Source organism: Polyodon spathula, chromosome 1 (assembly GCF_017654505.1).
Source record: "Polyodon spathula isolate WHYD16114869_AA chromosome 1, ASM1765450v1, whole genome shotgun sequence".
Taxonomy (NCBI): domain Eukaryota; kingdom Metazoa; phylum Chordata; class Actinopteri; order Acipenseriformes; family Polyodontidae; genus Polyodon; species Polyodon spathula.
The window spans coordinates 2812038-2831951 of NC_054534.1; the positions used below are offsets into that span (position 1 = coordinate 2812038).

Sequence of the window (19914 nt, forward strand, 5' to 3'; positions counted from 1 at the left end):
ACAGAAAATAATTGATTGCAAAAGTATTCACCCCCTTTGCTATGACACACCTAAATAAGCTCTGGTGCAACCAATTGTCTTTACAAGTCACATAATTAGTTGAATGGAGTCCACCTGTGTGCTGTTAAGGTGTTTCACATGATTTCAGGTTAAAGAGGCCTCTGGGAGGTCCCACAGTTTGTTAATACATTTCTAACAAAAACTACGTCATGAAGATGAAGGAACATTCAAAACTATAAGAATAAGGTTCTTCAGGGGTAGGATATAAGAACATTTCCACTGTAAAGTCCATTATTAAGAAATGGAGAAAATATGGCACAACTGTGACTCTGTCTAGAACAGGCCGTCCTCAAAAACTGAGTATACGGGTGAGAAGGGCACTAGTCAGGGAGGCCGCCAAGAGGCCTATGGCAACTCTAAAGGAGTTACAGTCTTCCACGGCTGAGTTGGGAGACACTGTGCATACGGCAACAATAGCCCCGGTGCTTCACAAAACTGGCCTTTATGGGACGGTGGCAAAAAGAAAGCCATTGTTGAAAAAATCTCGGCTAGAGTTTGCCAGAAGGCATGTGGGAGACTCTGAGACCAAGCGGAAGAAGATTCTATGGTCTATTGAGACCAAAATAAAGCTTTTTGGCCTCAACGTTAACCGCTATGTTTGGCGCAAGACTAATACTGCACATCATCCTGAGAACACCATCCCTACCATGAAGCATGGTGGTGGCAGCATCATGCTATGGGGATGCTTCTCTGAATCAGGGCCTGGAAAGCTTGTGAAGATAGAGGGCAAAATAGATGCAGCAAATTACAGAGAAATCCTCGAGGAAAACCTGCTGAAGTCTGCCAGAGACCTGGCACTTGGGCGAAGATTCATCTTCCAGCAGGACAATGATCCCAAACATACAGCCAAAGCCACACTGGAGTGGCTTAAAAACAAAAAGGTCAATGTCCTGGAGTGGCCCAGTCAAAGCCCGGACCTCAATCCAACTGAGAATATGTGGAAAGAGTTGAACATTGCTGTTCACCAAAGGTCCCCATCCAACTTGACGGAGCTTGAGCAATTTTGCAAAGAAGAATGGGCAAAAACTGCAGTGTCCAGATGTGCAAAGCTGGTAGAGACTTATCCAAATAGACTCATGGCTGTAATTGCTGCCAAAGGTGCCTCTACCAAATATTGACTCAAGTGGGTGAATACTTATGCTATCAATTATTTTCTGTTTTATATTTGTAATTAATTTAGAACAATTTGTAGATTTTAATTTTCACTTTGACATTATGGACTTTATTTGTGTTGATCAGTGGCATAAACTCCTAATTAAATCCATTTTGATTCCATGTTGTAACACAATAAAATGTGGAAAAGTCCAAGGGGGGTGAGTACTTTTGAGAGCCACTGTATATCAGATTTGGGCCATGGATATTTAGATACTTGAGAAAGCCTCACCCAAGTGCTGACACATTTTGCTCAACTTTATGAAAACGCTGCACACTGCATACACAGTTATTTTTTGTTGGTAAAGTGATCCAAGTGCCAGGGTAGGAATGATCCAGTGCTTCTTTTGGAGGTACCTCCCCGCATACTATTACACAGTTCAATTTGGCTCCTTAGCAGAGGTATCAATTATATCTATAAAAATCTAATGTGAAAAATGTAGGGAAATTATCACTGCTAGCCAGACAACAAAATACACACAAGATATAGCTAACACCACACAAAAATAAACTGCTCATCTTGTGGAATCGGAGCTGTGTTAGTTGACTTCAGACCTCCCTCTACTATTTCAAGATCAAGTGGGAGCCTGGCAAACCCGTACATACATGAGAAGCACAGGCGTGCTTTGTAGGGGCCTATTCAAACGCCCCTGAAGGATAGATTTGCTCCTGTGTTTTATGCTGGGCGCCCCACTTCATGAATGTATCTATTACCTGTAGGTTGTTCTCAATCTCCTCGTAGAGCTCATCCAGTTTCTCTTCCCTCTCCTCCAGTGCTGTGCTGGCTTCGTGGTGACGGGCCTTCCAGTCCTCAAAATACCCTTCCTCCAAGTCCTTATAGGCCAGGACCAGAGTGCGCAGGCCTTCCCCAGCAAACTCCTGCGCAACAATCACAGGGACACGCAGCCACGTTACTCCTCCACTTCACACAGGCCAAGGGGGGTCAAAGACTGGCATCTGGTACACAGTACAGGTTATTCTTATTTATACCTATATAAATGTTTCCCATAGTAAAAGCTTAGCAAAGTGCAATACAGCATGGTGAAAGCATGGTAAAGCAGAGGTAAGCATTACAATCACCAGAGAGGTATGGTAAGCCAAACTAATAAACATGGCCAACGATGGTAAACTACAGTAAATGCATAACCAAGGGAAAATCATGAGAACACGACAAAATGACTTTGCAAATGTACTGTGGACTTTTTACAGTAGTACCTTCACTTATTTATCTGTTTGTTTTTTGCTGCATCACTTGTATTGTACCTAAACTGTTTGCATGAGTACGACCTTTTCAACCCCAGGTAAAGTCTTTCCCAGATAATTATAGCCCTGCCACAAACAAGAGGAGGGTTATACACTGTAGCATTAGACAAGGCACTAATTGGTACTGCAGGCACTCTCACAAAGACTAAGGAGAAACTGCAGAGTTTGTGAACAACTACAGATCTCCTCCTCTTAACAAAGGGCCCACCCGGGGTACAGCTGAGTCACCATGACAGGGGTGAACCCTAGTGCAATAAGAAACAATTCTTATTCCATTTTTTAAAATACTAAATAACTCAACTAACAATAAAGACAAGTGGTGGTGTGTGATATGCATTGTTATCATTAACTATTTTAACAAAGTTATCATAGTCCATAATGGAATTGTAACCCTACTGTTTGTCAGTATTATATTCTTTGAACCTGTAGTATTGCATCTCTGGTAACTGATCAGGTTCTTTTTTCCTTTGCCAGTATAATTTGCTTCTACTATCTAGCAGCATGGCAGTCAATGCCAGCATTTCAATCAGCTCACAATTAAGATGCCCAGGAGGGGCTCCATCACTTTTTATTCTCACATTGCATGGTTATGCATTTACAGCAGTGTACCACAGTTTGCCTCATATGCATGGCTGGTGTTTAATAAATTTAATTAAAATATTACAAATGTGTTACATTACTATACTTATTTATCTAACTGCCTGGTATGTTTGCCTTCTAAAACATCTTATAGCTTAAGGGCAAAATTATCTATTTTTCTTTAGATGTCTGTAAGCACATTTCTTCTCTTTATTTCTGTGAATATCTAACAAAATATCACATTCTCTCCATCAATATGGCTTTCAACGCACAGCTAGCTTACTGCCCATGCTTGCTGGTTTAAATACTGTATCTACTCTGCTTTAATGATTTATTAATTTTTGTTTATTGTATACTGCCAGCCATGTACAGCTTTTCTCTAAAAATATGACTTATCCTCAGTGGAATAGGATAACTATATTGATTAAATGGTTGAACATAATAGACGAGTTTACAGGGCCGCCCCATCCACTCACGTCAAGGTGTTCAGTGGTGACATCCTTTAGCGTTTTGCAGGCAGGATGAAGTCTCTCATATATAATGGTGTCGGCTCCCTTGCAGTACAGGGTCAGCTTCCCTTCAGGGCAGCGCACTTAGATTTAAAACAAAGGAATAAAAAGTATTCCCAGATATAAGCATATGCAATAACAAAGTCCTGTTACAGTTTAAAATGCTTTCCTGGAACATCTTACATTAGACATCATTCAGTACACTACAGTAGGAAATAACGTGGCTGTTCAAAAATGATTTATTAAAACTGATTTAAAAAATATACTTCATACACATAACAAAAGAAAAAAATATTTCACAACCAACTTCAGCTATAACTTCGGAGTTTGGCAAGTGCTAATGGGGAAGCTATTGCTAACAGATGTTTTGTATCAACGGAGGCTGGTAGAGTGGCAGGGACAGTTACCAATGACAGACATCCTCTTCCTGACATTGTTAAAGTCGAGGATGGCGAGCAGCTCGTAGGTCTTCGTCTCTCCCATCTCCACCACGGTGATGGACTCCGGTGTGCGCGAGCGGAACACAAAGCCAAAGTTACGGGCAGCTGTGACGAGAGCGCCCTCGTCTGGAGACTGAGCCTGGTACAGCAGCTCACCTGAATAGGGAAAGAGCAGGAAATACATCACTCAGGCAGAGCAGCCAGTGGGGATGAAGACTAGGAGGAGGAGGGTAGATGACAACAGTGCTCCCTTTTTGCCATGACGATTGTGTTCACGATGGAATCTCTAATCATCTTGTTTAAAACACGTGATGCTCCCACCCGGTAACACAGTCTCTCCAGCAATGATTGAACCAGAAGGCTCGGGTGTCATTATGGTCAGAGAAACACGAAGGGAGACAGATGGAAAGAGAGGATGTAGGGGGATGATTTTTTGTTGTTTTAAGTTCTACTGAAAGTGAAAAGATCGATTAAGTTTTGTTCAACTAAATATAATAAAGATCTTCTGATCATTCAGTTCTGTCAGTACAGTAGAATACACTCAGAAGGAAAAAGGTAGATCCAGGACTTCCCTGTCTGACCTTGTATTTGCTTTTTTCCCTAGAATTTCAGCACAGATGGTGTGGTGAGGCAGTTGACAACCTGATCAAGTTCTGAGTTCTAAAGGCAGGAGAGGCGTGGTTGATTTATTAAAATCTAATTTCCTTTACTACTACTACTAATAATAGTAATAATAATAATAATAATCATTTGACACTATCAGTTATTTCAAAATATGTAGTCTTCCAATTCTTAGGTCGTTTTTGACGTCTGCCTTTCTTTAAATCAAATGTTCTGTGCAGCTGAATTGCAAGGGAAGAGATGCAGGGAAAAAAAAGAGTGGCTACCCACCTTCCTCCTTCTCCTCAGGCATGACGGTGTGGCAAAGTGAGAGCAGCCGGAAGAATGCGTGCACCTCCGGGGTTCCCAGCTTCACTGCCTCCACCAGGCTGTGGTCATGGAACACAAACTTGGGGTCTGCCAGCCGGTTGAAGGAGAAATCTACCTTGGGTGTCCTCTGCAAAAAACAACTAACGAGTTCATGGAACCCAGAACATATGCAGCGTGCCTCATATGTCACGGATCATAGGCAATGTCATATTACAGGTAGGATGTATTTTGTCCCAGTGAATGTCTGCTTCTCAGTGGACAAATCTCAGTCTACAAACAAATCAAAATCAACATACTGCACAGAATATAACACCCTTAATTAAAGCTGTAGTGTGTTGGCAGACACAGTTACATTGTATACTCTCATAAGACACTTTGATCATGCTGGAAAATTGATAAAGGATGTTGTATGTCACTGAACAAAATGCTATAAAAAGATACAATGTGACAAACTCATACATAAAGCATTAGTCATATGTTTATCATGACCAATACAATACATACCAAGACATACAAATACTAAGCACTATGCTTGAGCTAATATACCTTGTCTTAGGTTAGTGCTAGTCAGAGTGACACCAGATGAACTGATTGGAGTGTACTTTTTAAATGTTAATAAAGACTATTCTGCCCTTCTTAATTGCCCCAAAGGTTGAACTACACATCCTACCTCAGTGATTTCCATTCTTTGCCCAGCAAAATCAAACACCTCTCCTGCAGCAGTAGAAGAGAAATCACAATATTATAGAGTTTTCTTTTTAGTACCTCTGAAGTCATCTGTTTTATATGAGACAGTCAGTGCCTTGGTTGTAATTCTTTGTGGACCTGTCACAGGCGAAACCTTCCTCTGTATATTTACTGTGAAGAGAGTTACTAAAACGCGTTCACATGGTAGCCTCACAGAGAGAGGCAAGAAAGGCTGGAGACAGGTACATTGCAAGTCATGTAGCAACTACATGTACAGATCTCAGTATGTCAAAACATTTTAAACGTTTAAACAACAACAACACATTCTAGATAAACAGACTATATGCGTTATTATTCTCTCCTGGGCGTGACAAAACCAAGAGTGAGCGAGAGATACTCTTTCAGCATGATAAAAGGTAGCCACAGAGCAATTAAACACATGGTAGATACAGCCTGTCTGGGGGGGAGAAGGCTGCACCTACCATAGGACTTCCCGTTGATAGAGCACATGTTGAAGGTCATGATGTTCTGTGTGAGGGTGCCGGTCTTGTCTGAGAAGATGTACTTGATCTGCCCTAGCTCCTCGTTCAGGGTGGTAGTGCGCGCCTCAGCGGGCGTGTCACTGCGTGGGTAGTACATCTTCCTGTCCCAGTCGATGTAGAAGCTGTTCCCTAACCGGATAATCTCCACGCTGCCAACACACACAGCAACCGTGCGATGACGTTTTTACTTATGTATCTAACTGTTGCATCTAACAGGAAACTCAATAAAGTGACACATATAGCACAATCTCCATTTGACCAAAACGTTTCCATCATACAAAAATGGCCAAAAAAAGTTACAACTGAGGCACAACAAAGTAAAGCATCTAACTGGCTGAAAAGCATGTGTCAACAGGGAAAGCACTGGTTGGGTAACAGGAAAGAACGCCTTTAAGGAATGGGGACAGTTTAGCTTTCCAGGTAAAATGACCAAGGAAGTGCAAAACAACTTAAAAGCATGGCTTGCAAACATAAAAAAACATGCTTACTATAAATGATTCTTTCAAAACTATGCCATGCATGGATGTGCATAGCAGGGAATACTTATGGAATTATTTTGTTTGCAACAAACACTTTTTTGATGATTACTTTGGTAAAGGTACAATCACAGAGACATACCTGACATAAAGGGATATGGGAACCACTGTGTTGAGGATGATGACGTAGGACCAGAAGGTGAGAAACGCAGAGAAAGCAGGGTTCGGGACACTCTCTGGCCAGGGCAGGAACACTTGGAAATAAAATCCTTTCTGATACTCCCAAATCCCATTGCCGAAGGCCAGGATAATACACATGAAAGCCAGAAACCCAAAAATCTAGAGGGACAAACCAACAGAAGAACAACTTACACTCTGAGGCTCCAGTTTCATTCAAGAACAGTTTGAGTCAGTGTGTGTTTGCTGGACTTTACTGTCTAAAACACAGTTGAAAACGTCAACTTGGGTAACCGTACCATTAAGTAAATATTTTTTTATTTGGAAATAAGAACACAAGCGATATTTATGTAAGTTCATACATTACATTTAAACTTCACATTTGTGGTTAAGAAAATTAGAGTAAATTATCATAACAATATAGTTAAAGAGAACATTTAAATAACAGGAAGATGTCAATTAAAAATGCTCCTAGAAATTACAATGGCACTTAGATTAAATTAGTGTTCTTCAGTATACTACAGTAAAAAATGAAATAAAGTTTTGCAAAGGATAACAAGATTGGGTAAAGCACAGAGAGGCATGGGAATTATAGCACACACTTACAATCTGAAACTTTAGTAAACCCCTTAACTAACATTGGAAAATCAGGACATTAGAAAACACTTCCATTTCACTAACAGACTGAACATTTGGGAAAAGACATTCAGTTTGGACTTATCAGACTCACCCACAGCACAAGAACATTCATTAGTCGATCAATGCTGGTTCGTTTGAAGGTCGTTTTGCCACAGTTCTGCATTAATTTAGTCTCTGGACCTACATAAAAACAACCAGTAAGATTTTAGCTTTGAGTGTTTGGTAAGGTTTCATTTTACATTCAAGATATCAGTAAATGTAGAAAGAATATTCAAGCAAGAACAAACCATGTTCTTCACAACATTTGTCAAAAGACATGTGCAAAGGGAAATGATCAGTCCTGAGAAAAAGATATTAGGTTCTCTTCTGTAAGTCGTAATGATCCTTTCTAAAGAGTGTATTCTAGCTCATTTGGGAGGTCTAACCCCATCCCCCCACAGAGGAATGCACTGAGTGCAGTAGGACGCACATTGAGGAAAGAACACTGCTGTTATTTTGTATATGCAGTAATAAATATGGAACCTAGTAAAAAATTAAAATATACAGTCTGAGTGTATTTCACAGCTGCCTCTAAATAACAGAAGGCAAACTCTGTAAATGCACTGTTCTATACAGTGGGCTGCTGCATCTGACTATCTGTTACTTGTGTAACCAAATGGGAGGCTGGGGTAACAGAATGTGTCGTGTAAATAAGCCAAGGCCTCTTTCCAAAGGTCTGCACTCCTTATCCAGTGAATTATTATTCTAGTAGCGTTACTGCAGGCTAGGAAGCTCACACACTGTTTAGTGCCTGTTTCCCTGGGGTAGAATCTCACCTGCGAAGATGACGAGCCCGTAGCACCACTCTGTGTTCCTGAGAGTGCAGCCCCTCAACAGGATCTTGTCGTTGTCTAGTGAATACTTCTGCTCCTTGAACAGCAAAGTCCCTGTAAACTTATCCAGGCGGTTGTTGGGAGGCTCGCATCTGACCTCACCTGCGAGACAAGGCATGTCAGTAACATAGCAACATCCTGTACATACCCCCTCACTAAGGATATAAATAGCACTTTAGAGTACAATGAAGAAGAGGCTTCAACAACCCCTTGAATACCCATAGCATGTACATAATATGACAAATGCCCATGGATAGTTTCCCCGATAGCTGGTTATTAAGATGTATCCTAAACGACTGGCATTCACAAGAAGCAGGCTAGCCATCAATATAGAAAAGTACAATTTTGAGAAGTGGCTAGTAGCCATTCAAACCAGAACACTATCAAATATCCATGGAAGAAATCCCTACTTACAAAAGATTACAGCCACGTTTTAAGTGGTCTGTAGCAAAGAAAATATACTGATAGCATCCGAATTTGTGGTTTTGGAGAATATCTTTCAGAGATCATTTGCACTAACCTGGTATAGATTTGCACATGGAGTAAGCCCATTGTATCAAGCAGACTATATGCAGTGAAAGTGTCACATTTGACTTTGCAGAAATAGACAATAGACTCACCATTAAAACTAGCAAGTGCCTCACAGTCATCTCCCATATCTCCTGAGACTGTCAGACTCTGCTTCACCTTCAGGTTAGTTTCTCTGCCATTTAAAAAAACAAGATTCCATTTACCAAGTTACAGTATTATGTACAGTACATCTCTTCCTACAGTCAACTAGAAACATTATGATCTAAACCAAGGGCATCCCAGTGATAATCCATTTCCCCACAGCATCTTTACTGTTAATGTAAAATAATTATTCCAATCACAAACAACATGAGTTATAAAAGCAACTCTATGATGCTTAGCCATGATGGCTGTATGATGTTTGGAAATTATTACAGAGGTTTAAATGGTGACAGCAAATAAACATAAACTCTAGAGCACAGTAAATGTATACTACCATCTACATTTACTACATATTAAACCATGCTAGCCCTATTTAGCAATTTTGTACGCACAATCAGATTCAAATGAATAATATGTCAGTGTATTACATTGTGATATCTGTATGTACTGCATAGTGGTTAGAAATACACGAGGAAAACAAGACAGTAAAGTGGGATCCCTACCAAGTTCGAATTGCCACATCATTATTTGAAGAGGAAATCTCACTAACATTTTTAAGTGTTCCCATCTTAGTGCCAACTACCAACAGGTGCTTGTATACATTTTAAATCTATCCTTGTATTGATTTCATCACTGTATTTTAATACACAGCCTACACTGATAGAAATAAAAGCAGTGCAGGTGCATACAGAGGGTCCTCGTAATCGTGTGATAAGTGCACAGCAAGTGAAAGAGTACAGTCAATAGAAACAGAACCCTGTACAGGTGGATAAGAGTGTATAGTAAAATAAACATTTGATTGGCTGCAGAATCAAGGCAGTTATTGTATTCACCACGTAGAGTGTGACAGGCAGAGGCGGAAGAGAACTGCATCGTTTAAATGTATTAATACTTAAAATGTATTAAAATTTAACTGTTAGTGAAATCTCTGAAATCCCTGCCAGCATCACCAGAGCAGAGTCCTCTCCTCCGCTCCTCCACTGCTACTTCAGTTCCTGTCAGCGGCGCTTTATAAAACCTTAATGCACGTCGCTTACACTATTAAATGCTGAAGAAATGTTTGTTCTTTTAGCAAACAAATGATGAGTTTCACTTTATCTTCAGAACCATGAATAAAATATTTACATTGTTTCAAATATGATCATAACAATAAGATAGGCAATTATTGTTCGCATCTGTTATTATCAACGCTGCAATTGTGTTGGGCATTGTCCAGAACGAAAGGCCGGGGTTGCCGACAGTGATATGATATGAATGCATGTTATTTTGGTTTTACATTTTGGGAATCACAATGAAATGGTCGCTAACTATCTTCCCCTGGCTTTTTACTTTGAGATGTAGTCATTTGCGGGCATTGCCTGTATAATGAACAACAAGGTTTACTGTAGACCTCTATGTAACTTGAATAACTTCTGACCGCTCTTTCAAGTATGTTTTGTGCATGTGCATTGGGCAGACTGGGTGCTCTTTCAAGTGCAGGGTTAAAATATTCATTAAAAAAACAAAAGTTTATCAGATTACAGACAAATTAAATCCAAAAAGGCTATAGGAGGCTGGGCACATATGATAACAGTTTAGTGAAGATTGCTGCAAAATCAAGACAGTTATTGTGTTCACTCAGATAGTGTGAGTCAGACAGACAGACAAACAGACATATGGACACAATCACATATAAGGGTTCCTATTTTTTGAATGAGGTCCCTAATGACTCACCCATCCAACTCAGCAGTCTCTATGTATACCAAGCTTAGTGGTTCACTACTAGACAGCAAAAGCAAATCTGCCTGAAATGGAATAAACAGAGACAATATTACTTTATCTGTCTATTTCAGTGCTATTTTGGCTACCATGCATACTAATACATTCCACATTGAATTTCCCTACTCTAACCGCTGAGCTACTAAATCATCTATACTACCACCTTTCACACTGCAGCTTGAGGACACTAACTGAGCAACTCAAACCCACTGACTACCTTTCACACTGCAGTCTAACCTACTCCACCCCTCAACCTTGCACACTGCAGCCCTTCCTATCTTTCACACTGCAGTCTAACCTACTCCACCCCTCAACCTTGCACACTGCAGCCCTTCCTATCTTTCACACTTCAGTCTAACCTACTCCACCCCTCAACCTTGCACACTGCAGCCCTTCCTATCTTTCACACTTCAGTCTAACCTACTCCACCCCTCAACCTTGCACACTGCAGCCCTTCCTATCTTTCACACTTCAGTCTAACCTACTCCACCCCTCAACCTTGCACACTGCAGCCCTTCCTATCTTTCACACTTCAGTCTAACCTACTCCACCCCTCAACCTTGCACACTGCAGCCCTTCCTATCTTTCACACTTCAGTCTCACCTACTCCACCCCTCAACCTTGCACACTGCAGCCCTTCCTATCTTTCACACTTCAGTCTCAACCTACTCCACCCCTCAACCTTGCACACTGCAGCCCTTCCTATCTTTCACACTTCAGTCTAACCTACTCCACCCCTCAACCTTGCACACTGCAGCCCTTCCTATCTTTCACACTTCAGTCTAACCTACTCCAACCCCAACTTACCGTAACAAACTGGTTATTTTCCAGTTTGATTATATCACCCACTTGAATGTTCCTCCATTTTTCACTTTTCAGCCTGCAAAGAAAGATAATAAAGACTTTCAAAAGGGTGAACTGCCACTATGGACAGACAGGGCCACACTAACTGCAAGGTGGTAAAATTATTCTGGGGGAAAATGTTTCCATTGCAAAAGTTTGGCTTGGAAATCTTGTCTGTCGCTTTTGAGAGTGTTCCACGTTAAATATCAGTGAAGTATTTGATACAGAATCAGCTGCCAACCAAGCACCTACTATTTCAAAGGTCCAATGTAAAAATCAGTCAGATCTGCTGTTTGTAACTAACAGGGTGATGCATCTATTGCACATTACAGAAGTTAAGTTAGGGATTCTATTTGTAGTCACATGCACCTTTACTACAATACTATCAGTTGTACAGAGATACCTCTAGGTGGCAGTCTGACACAGTTATTCACAGTGTACCAGTACAAGCTCGCAATAAAACCCCAAGAAAGTGGAGGGATTATAAGCTTTAAGAGTGAAAACCTTGCCATTGTGAATACAGTACAACAGTGTTCTCTAATGATTTATAACAATGCTACATTGTTGTGGTTTCCATTGCTGCCTTGCGTGAGGATATGAAACTCATTAGGAGGGCTGGACAGCATCAGGATACTATGTCCCTTAACACTCTGAAATCAGCAGTAACATTATAAATGCACTTGAGAGATAAGGACAGTATCTTACAATAACACTGTCCGGGTGGTAAAATAAACTGCACTTACTGTCCATCCATGAGGACCTTAACCTGCCGGTTGTTGACCTGCCTGTCACTTTTGTGTCGATTCTGAAATGATAACAGCAATAATAGAAGTAATAACTTAGGCTGCAAATGGTGGAATTATAAATAGCATGGCATATCTTTACAGCCTTACATTGCATTCAGCCATATGAACAACTGTTGTTAAAAAGCAGGTCATATACAGTAATGTGGCCACGTGAACAGGAGAGAGTGAATCCAAACTGTAAATATACCTCCCGACCTGGAAGCGCGCTAAGCAAGGTTGGTGGTATGCCTTCACAGGGATGGGTCGATTCGATAGGACGGAATCTTGGTGAAAGGGCGTTGCTGAGCAGCTCTATACCGATCAGCGGCTATTGAATAGAGCATGGCGCCGTGCTGATCAAAGGGAGGAGTTTGGCAGTACAAAGGGGATGCAGCTCCGTGAGTACGGCCCCTTAAGCTGACATTACCAAAGCAGAGCGCTGCTGCCCACAGCACTGCAACCTGCACTGCACACCCCCACAGCACTGCAACCTGTACCAGCACTCGGAGCACCTGCACTGCACACCCCCACAGCACTGCAACCTGCACTGCACACCCCCACAGCACTGCAACCTGTACCAGCACTCGGAGCACCTGCACTGCACACCCCCACAGCACTGCAACCTGTACCAGCACTCGGAGCACCTGCACTGCACACCCCCACAGCACTGCAACCTGCACTGCACACCCCCACAGCACTGCAACCTGTACCAGCACTCGGAGCACCTGCACTGCACACCCCCACAGCACTGCAACCTGCACTGCACACCCCCACAGCACTGCAACCTGTACCAGCACTCGGAGCACCTGCACTGCACACCCCCACAGCACTGCAACCTGTACCAGCACTCGGAGCACCTGCACTGCACACCCCCACAGCACTGCAACCTGTACCAGCACTCGGAGCACCTGCACTGCACACCCCCACAGCACTGCAACCTGCACTGCACACCCCCACAGCACTGCAACCTGTACCAGCACTCGGAGCACCTGCACTGCACACCCCCACAGCACTGCAACCTGTACCAGCACTCGGAGCACCTGCACTGCACACCCCCACAGCACTGCAACCTGCACTGCACACCCCCACAGCACTGCAACCTGTACCAGCACTCGGAGCACCTGCACTGCACACCCCCACAGCACTGCAACCTGTACCAGCACTCGGAGCACCTGCACTGCACACCCCCACAGCACTGCAACCTGCACTGCACACAGCACTGCAACCTGCACCAGCACTCGGAGCCCCACAGCACTGCACACCCCCACAGCACTGCAACCTGCACTGCACACCCCCACAGCACTGCAACCTGTACCAGCACTCCCCCACTGCACTGCACACCCCCACAGCACTGCAACCTGCACTGCACACCCCCACAGCACTGCAACCTGTACCAGCACTCGCACTGAGCACCTGCACTGCACACCCCCACAGCACTGCAACCTGTACCAGCACTCGGAGCACCTGCACTGCACACCCCCACAGCACTGCAACCTGTACCAGCACTCAGAGCACCTGCACTGCACACCCCCACAGCACTGCAACCTGTACCAGCACTCGGAGCACCTGCACTGCACACCCCCACAGCACTGCAACCTGTACCAGCACTCAGAGCACCTGCACTGCACACCCCCACAGCACTGCAACCTGTACCAGCACTCGGAGCACCTGCACTGCACACCCCCACAGCACATGCGTGCACTTTGGAACTGTATGTCTTGTTTTATTGTTTTTGGGACCTCAAACCAACTGTAAATTCCCTAATACCATTGCTGGTAGAGGGGAATGTTTTATTTTATTACAAAACTCCAGTAGATTGTAGTTGGACCGCAGTTAAACTGCACTTTAACTCATTTTGGTCTCAAAGCTGTAGTTTAACCACATCCATTTATTGCACTTGCACAGCACTTTTAAGTCCCACAATCATGTTCATATTTACACTAACATATACAGACTGGTTTTGTGTTTACTACATTCTTTCATATGGTGCCCTCTGTGTCATCAGAAACTATATCTTATTGAAGGTATCGTTTTCTGCTCTTTTCTTGAAGTTGCTTTTGCTCTGTGAACTAACAAGCATAGTTGTTAGGAAACAGGTGACTTCTCTATTGCTCCGTGAAGCAAAACAAAATTTAAAGAAAGAAAAAATAAGGGGAACCCCAGATAATATTATAACTTATCACTGCAACAAATATTACATTTTCACATAATTACCCTAATGATCAATTTGTAAATTGCTTTTTTTATTTTTATTTTAATGCTTTTTTCATGCATGATGTTTGTGGTTCAACTTTTTTAAGAGGTACCAAGGGTGCAAATGATAGAGATTTTTTATGACATTGAAAGGTCAAATGCTCACACAGCTTTTTGGATGTCATAAAAGACAGTGAACTGACTTGTGCAATTCTGAAGAAGCAAAGTTTCAGATCGAGTTGATCTCACATGGAATGACCATATGAAATTCTCAAAGAACTACAATAATCCCTCCTCCTTTAAACTGTGTCTGGGCATAGAAACAAGATTCAATCGATCTAGCTTGCATACTATTTTAATAAGAAACAAGGGAAACCAACAAAAAAGAAGACAATTGTTGGCATGACTAGAACACAGAGACTAAAATACTGAAGCTACAATTATGCTGAAATGTGCAGTACAACAATATAACACAACACGCTGCATAATTTAACTTACAAAATCCTCAATGGCATCTTTGATAGCTGTTGCAGCCAACACTAGCATCAGGGGCACAACTGTGGTGAACCACGACAGCGAGGAGATTTGTGGAATTAGCTAAAAGAAAAGAAAAATGATTTATTAATCAATGCATGACAAAGGCTGATTTTGAATGCTTGGATTAAAACCATCTTTTTAGTTATTTTCTTTAAAAAATACACCCAGAAAAGGATATGCACACAAGCACACCCACACACACAGACACAGAGTATACTGTACATGCATTTAAATATTTCCCTTTAAAAGCTTCACACTGGCTCTTTTTTAATCTCTGCGGCCTCTTGTTTGCTGTAGCTGAGGAGCTATTTTCTTTACTATACAGATTTACACCCTCCTTTTTAGTAAACGGTCCTCTGTGAGTATTATGGTTGCTTTAGGTAAAATTAATTGCATTACAAAAATTAATGTTTTATCAGACTAACTATAATACATAACATCTCATAATTCATACTTACTCTAGTGATATTTATTCAACAGTGCATACTATACTGTAACATTGCACAAAATAATCCTGGGTGTGAGAAGAAGCATTATCATATATGTGCTAGGTTAACATCAAACATCATTGATGTGAAAAACCTTCAAATAAATAACTCAATAATGAAAGCTCCTTCATGCACCTTAGTTATCATTTTGCAAAAGCCAAAAGGGGTGCAAAGTTTGCATGGTGTTTAAATGATTTATAAATATACACAATCTGCTACATAATGCTACAGTACCTGGAGGGTAGTGGAAGATACATTCCAGAGAACACAGAAATGGTTTTAAACCCTAAATAAACATGCTCACAGTGTGTTATTACAATTACAGTGGGGGAATTACTGGGGATATTCCTATTCAACTGCCAGCCCAAACACCAGGGCACAATAAGAGTGTGTAGAAAACTGCAATACGACTTACCTGCAAAATCAACAGGAACAGAAAGTAGGCATTGGCAATCCTTTGGAACTGCTCGAAAAGGTTCATCGGTAGGAATGTAAACAAATTGTATTTCGAGGTTTTAATGGCGTTCGTCTGTGGGGGGAAAAACCTCAGTAAACCATTTAAACCTTCAACATGATGCACACATGCAGCAATCTCCCAAGCTTTATATTTTTTATGTAAAAATGTTTGTAACCATATATCTAAGAACTCGCACATTTGGAACAAGTGTTTACCATGCCTTTCAACCATACAGTGGGTGGTGTTTATAACAGCATTTTAATCACATACTGAGATGCCCAGAAGTATTACTCACGTCTATCTTGTCATTGCAAAATGCTCCAATTGACAATTATTACCATTAAATAAATGTAGTACACATGGAAAATATTCACAAGTATTGAGAAGAATTTGAATACAGAGATGCTGTTTTGATAACCTTAGTACACAAAGGGCCTCATTTATGAAAGGGCACTAAACGTAGCTGTAACGTGCACATTAAGTAAACAGCCTTTCCGTGCACACTATTAGGCTCATTCACAGACCATATCGTGCACACTACAGGTGTATCTTTTGGTCAGTGGCTTATTGTGAAAGGTGGAGGTGGCTTACGTTGACCGAAAATGAGCAAAGGCAACACAAACTAAAACCACACTCATAGTTAAAAATTCTAGTGGAGGAGGTTGTTTTAAATTACTATCTTGTTTGGTCAGTGCCCTGGGTCACATCCAAAGAGCCGTACACACACTAAAAACAAACGGACTGAGCTGAAAAGAAAAACTAAAGAGAAGATTGCTCAGAACCGGTCTGCGGCAACACATACTGGAGGAGGACCATCCAGACAGGTGGAACTGACCAGCCTGGAAAAGAACATTGAGATCATCTTCACCCCAGAACAACAAGGTGTGCTGGGCACCACGAGACGTCAAGATGATTCACAACCAGGTAAGTTATAAAGGACACAAACCACTTGATTGCTTTTATAAAGTGTATTTCACAATTAACCAACATACAATAAAATACAATTGTTTTTTATATAGCGTCTTTCACAACAGTTATCACAAAGCGCTGTACAATCAAGAATAAGCCTAATCGAAAAGGAACGTTTTTAACATATTTTTAAAGAAGACAAACTGTAATCTGATTTAGGAAATAAAAGTGTTTTATTTAACCACTCTATTATTTGTATCAATGCAATGAACTATAAAATAAAATCTATGAAATTATAACATTCATTCATGTTTATTCACGCTTAATATAACCTGTTATTTACAGCTCATTTTCAAACTTTAATGCATGTAAATGCCAAATTCTGTGAGGTAAATTTTGCAAAATAATTTAGTTAGTTTTTTCAAATATAAAATTTCAAGTTATAAAGACAAAATCTTCCGTTTAAATTCATAACTCATTCATTTTCTGCAGCTTTTCGGATCCTGCTCATACAGCCTCTGTGTGCAAGTAATGCCTCCATGGTGCCACATAGATTTCAGACCAGAAAAGAGGTTTAAATAGTGCGCCTGTCAGTGGGTAAAGTCGGTTTCCAAACAAACTAACTGTCGGTCACTTTAAGGTGCGCACTATGATTATCACCCTTTAGTAAATATGGTGTGAATTAAGCTCATCTCATTATTCAGAGCGGGGTGCCTCATTTAAATATGTTATCATGCATTACCATACAAATCACATGTTCATTCTGATTACCATAGTGTGGCACAATAAAATGAGTGTGCGCCACAACATGCCCACTATTTCACGCCATAATGAAGAAAATTGCAACAGTAAATATGAAAGTCATGAACGTGCATGCTAATTGCAATTATGGTGCACCATCATGTCTAGCACCCTTTCAGAAATTTAAACAGTGGTGGTACTTAGATCTGCCACAATTTGGATCAACTGAATAGGGCTCTTTAGCTCTCTCTGAGTTGGTTGTTTCTAAGTTATGCAATTGTAACTTGTAATTGTCTCCTTATAGACAAACAGAGGTAAACAGACAGGGGTAAACTTGTGAACACGGCAACAGATTATGCTGTTCTTTGGATGATCTCCCACGCAGTCGAGTACTAGTAAGATGCTGTAGGATAATACACATAGTAGGTGCTGTAACACAAAGATGTCTTTTCCATGGGTTGCAATACTGTATGCAAAGTGAGGATTCTACACAGTTCAAATTACAAAGCAAACACAAACAGCTGCCCTTATGAAGAGTTTTCAGGGGAAGACAATATGATTATCATTTTCTTCTACTGATAATAATTAATTAAAAAAATACAATTCAATAATATATGGGATCCTATAAACAGGCAAGATAAGCTAATAGAATGGAGTGTGGTAACCAGCGGTGTACCACAGGGATCAGTATTAGGTCCTCTACTATTCCTAATCTACATTAATGATTTAGATTCTGGTATAGTAAGCAAACTTGTTAAATTTGCAGACGACACAAAAGTAGGAGGAGTGGCAAACACTGTTGCAGCAGCAAAGGTCATTCAAAATGATCTAGACAAGATTCAGAACTGGGCAGACACATGGCAAATGACATTTAATAGAGAAAAGTGTAAGGTACTGCACGCAGGAAATAAAAATGTACATTATAAATATCATATGGGAGATACTGAAATTGGAGAAGGAATCTATGAAAAAGACCTAGGAGTTTTTGTTGACTCAGAAATGTCTTCATCTAGACAATGTGGGGAAGCTATAAAAAAGGCTAACAAGATGCTCGGATACATTGTGAAAAGTGTTGAATTTAAATCAAGGGAAGTAATGTTAAAACTGTACAATGCACTAGTAAGACCTCATCTTGAATATTGTGTTCAGTTCTGGTCACCTCGCTATAAAAAAAAATATTGCCGCTCTAGAAAGAGTGCAAAGAAGAGCGACCAGAATTATTCTGGGCCTAAAAGGCATGTCATATGCAGACAGGCTAAAATAATTGAATCTGTTCAGTCTTGAACAAAGAAGACTACGTGGCGACCTAATTCAAGCATTCAAAATTCTAAAAGGTATTGACAGTGTCGACCCAAGGGACTTTTTCAGCCTGAAAAAAGAAACAAGGACCAGGGGTCACAAATGGAGTTTAGAAAAAGGGGCATTCAGAACAGAAAATAGGAGACACTTTTTTACACAGAGAATTGTGAGGGTCTGGAATCAACTCCCCAGTAATGTTGTTGAAGCCGACACCCTGGGATCCTTCAAGAAGCTGCTTGATGAGATTTTGGGATCAATAAGCTACTAACAACCAAACGAGCAAGATGGGCCGAATGGCCTCCTCTCGTTTGTAAACTTTCTTATGTTCTTATGTTCTTAATAGGATTTCAATGGGAACAAGAAAGCTGTATTGTGTTCCATCAGGTATGTACCCTCATGGAATCTACAGCTGTGTCCAAACATTTTGCATCACCCTATAGAATTAACACATTTTGCTTCATAAAGCCGAATTAAACCTGCTGTATAATGTTACTTTAACCTATTGAATTACATACCACTTTGTAGTTTTCCATATACGACAAACTGAGAAAAACTGAAAAATGTGGCATTTTGAATACTGTACAACTATTACGGCTTCCGGTAGACTTTTGCGATATCATTTTGTAGTAGCTTTCATTACATTATGTGAAATAAAATATCTAAACTAGGTTTTTTATTATTATGTTTTAATCCTAAAATTCTAGGTGATGCAAAACTTTTGGTCATAGCTGTATAGCATACACATTTGAGTAAACAATAAGCCTGTCAACCTTTTAGATGACCGTCTATGACCTATTTATTCTGCTTAAAATATTTGCTTGAAAAAACAATAGGAACCAAGTTCCAAATATCCAATATCCAAATATCCAAATGAGACCATAGGAAAGGCCCATTTTTGATGGCTGT

At 40.8% G+C, this 19914-nt stretch overlaps 1 protein-coding gene across 5 annotated transcripts in view; it reads right to left on the reverse strand.

Annotated features, from left to right (window-relative positions):
* LOC121310869 (phospholipid-transporting ATPase ID-like) overlaps positions 1 to 19914 on the reverse strand; it is a 51394-nt gene that overhangs the window by 14760 nt on the left and 16720 nt on the right. For all 5 annotated transcript variants that reach the window (XM_041243860.1, XM_041243820.1, XM_041243878.1 and 2 more), the window contains exons 4-18: positions 16018 to 16131; positions 15076 to 15174; positions 12343 to 12404; positions 11564 to 11636; positions 10712 to 10782; positions 8947 to 9029; positions 8270 to 8428; positions 7546 to 7634; positions 6781 to 6977; positions 6103 to 6311; positions 5604 to 5647; positions 4895 to 5060; positions 3971 to 4159; positions 3531 to 3646; positions 1927 to 2091 (exon numbers count right to left, since the gene is read on the reverse strand). In XM_041243860.1, the coding sequence (XP_041099794.1) occupies positions 1927 to 2091; positions 3531 to 3646; positions 3971 to 4159; positions 4895 to 5060; positions 5604 to 5647; positions 6103 to 6311; positions 6781 to 6977; positions 7546 to 7634; positions 8270 to 8428; positions 8947 to 9029; positions 10712 to 10782; positions 11564 to 11636; positions 12343 to 12404; positions 15076 to 15174; positions 16018 to 16131 (1836 nt within the window). The remainder of the gene's footprint in view (positions 1 to 1926; positions 2092 to 3530; positions 3647 to 3970; positions 4160 to 4894; positions 5061 to 5603; positions 5648 to 6102; positions 6312 to 6780; positions 6978 to 7545; positions 7635 to 8269; positions 8429 to 8946; positions 9030 to 10711; positions 10783 to 11563; positions 11637 to 12342; positions 12405 to 15075; positions 15175 to 16017; positions 16132 to 19914) is intronic.